At 48.6% G+C, this 7,449-nt stretch overlaps 1 protein-coding gene across 1 annotated transcript; it reads right to left on the reverse strand.

Moving 5' to 3' along the window:
* Positions 1–358: 358 nt before the first annotated feature.
* On the reverse strand, positions 359–3,660 carry LOC119929531 (probable hydrolase PNKD). Its single transcript, XM_038747707.1, has 2 exons — positions 3,413–3,660; positions 359–599 (listed from the first exon to the last, which is right to left on the reverse strand). Exons 1-2 carry the CDS (start codon positions 3,625–3,627, stop codon positions 428–430), a joined length of 387 nt encoding a protein of 128 aa, XP_038603635.1. The 5' UTR covers positions 3,628–3,660; the 3' UTR covers positions 359–427.
* Between the last annotated feature and the right edge of the window lie 3,789 nt (positions 3,661–7,449).

A 7,449-nucleotide genomic window follows, 5' to 3' on the forward strand; every position in this document is an offset into this window, starting at 1 on the left:
TGATCACCTTGTAGCCTTCCCAGCGCTTAGAACAGTGCTTTGCACATAGTAAGCGCTTAATTAATGCCATCATTATTATTAGTATTTCCACTGAGCCACGCTGATTCTGCGGTTGGGCTAGGAGGGTGGGGTCTGGGCTGGGCGAATCAATCAATCAATCAGTCGTATTTATTGAGCGCTTACTGTGTGCAGAGCACTGTACTAAGCGCTTGGGAAGTCCAAGTTGGCGACATACAGAGACGGTCCCTACCCAACAGTGGGGCGAAGGGGCTGGGATCTTTTAGACTGTGAGCCCACTGCTGGGTAGGGACCGTCTCTATATGTTGCCAACTTGGGACTTCCCAAGCGCTTAGTCCAGTGCTCCGCACCCAGTAAGCGCTCAATAAATCCGATTGATGATGATCAGGCTGGGGGGCAGGGGGTCGGGCTAGGGGCCAGGAGCCGGGCCCGAGGCGTGGTCCAGATAGCGTTGGCGCTCGTAGGCCCCCGCGTTCGCCGCCCGCATGTTCCGCCGCGCCCGGAGCTGCTTGGCCCGGTTCCGGTCCACTTGGCGCTTGGTGAAGATGAAGAGGAGGATGCCGCACGGAAAGCCGATGGCCCTGTGGGGGGGGATCGGATCATAATAATAATCGATCAATCGATCCTATTTATTGAGCGCTTACTGTGTGCACCGCACTGCACTAAGCCCTTGGGAAGTACAAGTCGGCAACATACAGAGACAGTCGCTACCCAACAGTGGCCTCACAGTCTATTTGTTAAGCGCTTACTATCAATCAATCAATCAATCAATCATATTTATTGAGCGCTTACTATGCGCAGAGCACACAGCGCTAAGCGCTTGGGAAGTACAAATTGGCAACATCTAGAGACAGTCCCTACCCAACACTGGGCTCACAGTCTAAAAGGGGGAGACAGAGGAAAAAAAAAAACCAAACATACTAACAAAATAAAATAAATAGATATGTACAAGTAAAATAAATAAATAAATAAATAAATAAATAGAGTGATAAATACGTACAAACATATATACAGGTGCTGTGGGGAAGGGAAGGAGGTAAGATGGGGGGGGTGGAGAGGCCAGACACGGTTCTAAGCGCTGGGGGAGATACAAGGCAATCGGACGGGGCACAGGCAGTCATTCATTCATTCGTATTTATTGAGCGCTTACTGTGTGCAGAGCACTGGACTAAGCGCTTGGGAAGTCCAAGTCGGCAACATATAGAGACGGTCCCTACCCAACAGTGGGCTCACAGTCTATTTGTTAAGCGCTTACTATGTGCCAGACACTGTTCTAAGCGCTGGGGGAGATACAAGGCAATCAGACGGGGCACAGGCAGTCATTCATTCATTCGTTCAATCGTATTTATTGAGCGCTTACTGTGTGCAGAGCACTGCACTAAGCGCTTGGGAAGTCCAAGTTGGCAGCCTAGAGAGACGGTCCCTACCCAACAGTGGGCTCACAGTCCACATGGGGCTCACGGTCTTCACCTCCATTTCACAGATGAGGGAACCGAGGCCCGGAGAATAATAATAGAGCAGTGCTCTGCACATAGTAAGCGCTTAACAAATGCCATCATTATTATTATTACTAATAATACTACTATAATATTATAATAAAAATACTATAATATTAGTAATATTACTAATAATAATGATGGCATTTGTTAAGCGCCTACCCAACAGTGGGCTCACAGTCCACATGGGGCTCACAGTCTTCATCTCCATTTCACAGATGAGGGAACCGAGGCCCGGAGAATAATAATAGAGCAGTGCCCTGCACATAGTAAGCGCTTAACAAATGCCATCATTATTATTATTACTAATAATACTACTATGATATAATAATAATAATAATAATAATAATATTATAATATTAGTAATATTACTAATAATAATGATGGCATTTGTTAAGCGCTTACTATGTGCCAAGCATTGTCCTAAGCGCTGGGGGAGAGACAAGGTAAGCAGGTTGTCCCAGACGGGGCTCACAGCCTTAATTCCCATTTTACAGAAGTGAAGTCACTTGCCTAAAATCACACAGCAGATCAGTGGCGGAGCCGGGATTACAAGCAGCGCGGCTCAGTGGAAAGAGCCCGGGCTTTGGAGTCAGAGGTCACGGGTTCGAATCCCGGCTCCGCCACTTGCCAGCTGTGGGACTTTGGGCAAGTCACTTCGCTTCTCTGGGCCTCAGTTCCCTCATCTGGAAAATGGGGATTAAGACTGTGAGCCCCCCGTGGGACAACCTGATCACCCTGTAACCTCCCCAGCGCTTAGCACCTAGTAAGTGCTTAATAAATGCCATCATTATTAGTATTCATTCATTCAATCGTATTTATTGAGCGCCTACTGTGTGCAGAGCACTGTACTAAGCGCTTGGAAAGTACAAGTCGGCAACATATAGAGACAGTCCCTACCCAACAGTGGGCTCACAGTCTTGTAGCCACCCCAGAGCTTAGCAGAGTGCCTGTCACATAGTAGCACTTAATAATAATAATAATGGCATTTGTTAAGTGCTTACTATGTGCAGAGCACTGTTCTAAGCGCTGGGGGGGCTTATTATTATTATTAATCGTATTTATTGAGCGCTTACTATGTGCACAGCACTGTACTAAGCGCTTGGGAAGTCCAAATTGGCAACACCTAGAGCCAGTCCCTACCCGACAGCGGGCTCACAGTCTAAAAGGGGGAGACGGAGAACCAAACCAAACATACTAACAAAATAAAATAAATAGAATCATTATTATTGTTGTTATCATCATCATCATCATCATCAATCGTATTTATTGAGCGCTTACTATGTGCAGAGCACTGTACTAAGCGCTTGGGAAGTACAAATTGGCAACATCTAGAGACAGTCCCTACCCAACAGTGGGCTCACAGTCTAAAAGGGGGAGACAGAGAACAAAACCAAACATACTAACAAAATAAAATAAATAGAACAGATGTGTACAAATAGAGTAAAAAATATGTACAAACATATTATTATTATTATTAGGATCATTATCATTAGAACCCAAGCCTGTCCGTCTCCTTAGGCTATGCTGATACGACGGCCCAAACGCTTAGTCCAGGGCTCTGCACACAGTAAGCGCTCAATAAATACGATTGATGATGATGATGATGACAGATGGACAAGGCTACACGGGTGTTGTGCCACCGTGGGAGGTGGGGCATGGTGGTCCTCCCCACCCCCCCCCCCCAGGCAGACCCCTGTTCCTCAGGTCGTCTCTCCCCCTTTTAGACCGTGAGCCCACTGTTGGGTAGGGACCGTCTCTATATACTTCCCAAGCGCTCAGTACAGTGCTCTGCACACAGTAAGCGCTCAATAAATACGATCGACTGATTGATTGATTGATTCTCCACCCCCCGGCATGGCCCCCCCGGGGGGTCCCAGTGGCGGAGCGGGACTCACCAGGCCAGCCCCACGGGCCTCATGGGGTTCTTGGCCGTCTTCTGCGGGATGTACTCCACCCCGGGGGGCACCTGCCCGGGCTCCGCTTGACCCCGCGGGGCTCCGGCGCGGCCGTGGACGGGGCGCAGTCCGAGCCAGGGGGTCCGACGGGCTGCCACCCCGGACAGGAGCCCTACGGACATCAACATCATCATCGTCCTCATCATCAATCGCATTTACTGAGCGCTTACGGTGTGCAGAGCGCCGGACTGAGCGCTTGGGAAGTCCAAGTTGGCAACATAGAGAGCCGGTCCCGACCCAACAGTGGGCTCACGGTCTAAAAGGGAACAAAACAAAACTAAAAGGGGCAAAGCGGGGCGGGGGGGGGATCCTGGTACCCCCCCTCCAGGTCCCTATCATTCTTAATCAATGATGCTAATGCTATCATTATTGTTAACGTTACCGTTTGCAATTGACAAAGGTGTTGTTTCTGTCATCCTTGTCGCTGTTTTTATTACGGCTTCATTATGCTTATGAGAAAGCTGAAAGCAATTAACAGTACAAGTATGGACTATTGTACCCATGTGTGTATATGTACACATACCTACATATATGTATATCATCATCATCATCAATCGTATTTATTGAGCGCTTCCTATGTGCAGAGCACTGGACTAAGCGCTTGGGAAGTACAAGTTGGCAACATAGTCCAGAGCTCTGCACACAGTAAGCGCTCAATAAGTACGATTGATTGAATGAATGGATGTTCAATTCATCATCATCATCAATCGTATTTATTGAGCGCTAACTGTGTGCGGAGCACTGTACTAAGCACTTGGGAAGTCCAAGTTGGCAACATCTAAAGACAGTCCCTACCCAACAGTGGGCTCACAGTCTAAAAGACACGTTGTTGCCAACTTGTACTTCCCAAGCGCTTAGTGCAGTGCTCTGCACACAGTAAGCGCTCAATGAATACAAATACGATTGATGAATGAATGAATGAATGAATGAATGAATGAATGAATGAATGAATGAATGAGGCCTGGCCCGGCCCCCGCTGTATTTCCCGGCCGGGCGCCCCCTGGTGGGGGCGACGAGCACGGCGGTGACGGGTCACGTGGCCACGCCCGGTCACGTGAGGCGAGGGAGGGAGCCCCACCCCCTGCCTGTCAATCAATCAATCAATCATATTTATTGAGCGCTTACCGTGTGCAGAGCACTGGACTAAGCGCTTGGGAAGTACAAGTTGGCAACATAGAGAGACGGTCCCTACCCAACAGTGGGCTCACGGTCTAGAAGGGTGAGACCGAGAACAAAACCAAACATACTAACAAAATAAAATAAATAGAATAAATATGTACAAGTCAAATAGAGTAATGAATATGTACAAACATTTATTGAGCGCTTACTGTGTGCAGAGCACTGTACTAAGTGCTTGGAAGTACAAGTTGGTAACATAGAGAGACGGTCCCTACCCAACAGCGGGGGGCTCAGTCTAGAAAACCTCCCCAGTGCTTAGAACAGTGCTTTGCACATAGTAAGCCCTTAATAAATGCAATTATTATTATTATTATTAGAAGCCACGGACCCCGCCCCTTCCGGCCTGCCGGGCCGGGGCCTAGCTTGACGCCTGAAGCCTGGCCTGGAGTTGGGCTGAGGGGGCTGGGGTCAGGCTAGCGGGGGGCCCAGGGTCTAGGATCAGGCGAGGGGGCTGGGCTGGAGTCAGACTAATAATAATAATAATAATAATAACAATGGCATTTGTTAAGCGCTTACTATCTATGTGCAAAGCACTGTTCTAAGCGCTGGGGGGTTACAAGGTGATCAGGTTGTCCCACAGGGGGCTCACAGTCAATCCCCATTTTACAGATGAGGTAACTGAGGCTCAGAGAAGTTAAGTGACTTGCCCAAGGTCACACAGCAGACATGTGGCGGAGCCGGGATTCAAACCCAAGACCTCTGACTCCAAAGCCCGGGCTCCTTCCACTGAGCCACGCTGCTTCTCTGAATAATAATAATGACGGCATTTGTTAAGCGCTTACTGTGTGCGAAGCACTGTTCTAAGCGCTGGGGGGGTTACAAGGTGATCACGTTGTCCCACGGGGGGGACTCAATCAATCAGTCAATCGTATTTATTGAGCACTGTGTGCAGAGCACTGTACTAAGCGCTTACTATTGAAGCGCTCACAGTCTTCACCCCCATTTTACAGATGAGGGAACTGAGGCCCAGAGAAGTGCGTAGCTCAATGGAAAGAGCCAAAGGTCATGGGTTCAAGTCCCAGCTCCGCCAGTTGTCAGCTGGGTGACTTTGGGCAAGTCACTTCACTTCTCTGCACCTCAGTTCCCTCATCAGGAAAATGGGGATTAAGACTGTGAGCCCCCCCGTGAGACAGCCTGATCACCATGTAGCCTCCCCAGCACTTAGAACAGTGCTTTGCACATAGTAAGCGCTTAATAAATGCCATCATTATTATATTCTTATTAACTTCTCTGGGCCTCAGTTCCCTCATCTGGAAAATGGGGGTGAAGACTGTGAGCCCCACGTGGGACAAGCTGATCACCTTGTATCCCCCCCAGTGCTTAGAACAGTGCTTTGCACATAGTAAGCACTTAACAAATGCCATCATTATTATTATTATTGCCCAAAGTCACACAGCTGACAATTGGCAGAGCAGGGGTTTGAACCCCTGACCTCTGACTCCAAAGACCGGCCTGATAATGTACTTCCCAAGCGCTTAGTCCAGTGCTCTGCACACAGTAAGCGCTCAATAAATACGATTGATTGATTGATTGATTGATAAAGTTTCCCATCAGGAAGGTCGGAGGAGAATCAGACCTGATGGAGAACCTGGAGAAAGGAACTGATTATAACATCAGTGACGTACTTGGGTGGGCCACTCCTATTGCAGCGTGGCTCAGTGGACCCAACTTAACTGTGTGACTTTGGGCAAGCCACTCAACTTCTCTGGGCCTCAGTTCCCTCATCTGTAAAATGGGGATGAAGACCGTGAGCCCCACGTGGGACAACCTGATCACCTTGTAAATTCCCCAGCGCTTAGAACAGTGCGCTGCACATAGTAAGCGCTTAATAAATGCCATTATTATTATTGTACTTCCCAAGCGCTTAGTCCAGTGCTCTGCACACAGTAAGCGCTCAATAAATACGATTGATTGATTGATTGATTGAGGAGTCGGAGGTCCTGGGTTCAAATCCCAGCTCCCCCCGTTGTCAGCTGCGTGGCCTTGGGCAAGTCACTTCACTTCTCTGGGCCTCAGTCCCCTCAGCTGTAAAATGGGGATTAATCAAGGCCCTACTGAGAGCTCACCTCCTCCAGGAGGCCTTCCCAGACTGAGCCCCTTCCCTCCTCTCCCCCTCGTCCCCCTCTCCATCCCCCCCATCTTACCTCCTTCCCTTCCCCACAGCACCTGGATATATGGATATATGTTTGTGCATATTTATTACTCCATTTATTTATTTTACTTGTACATATCTATTCTATTTATTTTATTTTGTTAGTATGTTTGGTTTTGTTCTCTGTCTCCCCCTTTTAGACTGTGAGCCCACTGTTGGGCAGGGATTGTCTCTATATGTTGCCAATTTGTACTTCCCAAGCGCTTAGTCCAGTGCTCTGCACACAGTAAGCGCTCAATAAATACGACTGATGATGATGACGAATACGGTGAGCCCCGCCGTGGGACAACCTGATCACCTTGTAGCCTTCCCAGCGCTTAGAACAGTGCTTTGCACATAGTAAGCGCTTAATTAATGCCATCATTATTATTATTATTTCCACGGAGCCACGCTGATTCTGCGGTTGGGCTAGGAGGGTGGGGTCTGGACTGGGCGAATCAATCAATCAATCAGTCGTATTTATTGAGCGCTTACTGTGTGCAGAGCACTGTACTAAGCGCTTGGGAAGTACAAGTTGGCGACATACAGAGACGGTCCCTACCCAACAGTGGGGCGAAGGGGCTGGGATCTTTACTGTGAGCCCACTGCTGGGTAGGGACCGTCTCTATATGTTGCCAACTTGGGACTTCCCAAGCGCTTAGTCCAG

Source organism: Tachyglossus aculeatus, chromosome 1 (genome assembly GCF_015852505.1).
Source record: "Tachyglossus aculeatus isolate mTacAcu1 chromosome 1, mTacAcu1.pri, whole genome shotgun sequence".
NCBI classification, from domain to species: Eukaryota; Metazoa; Chordata; class Mammalia; order Monotremata; family Tachyglossidae; genus Tachyglossus; species Tachyglossus aculeatus.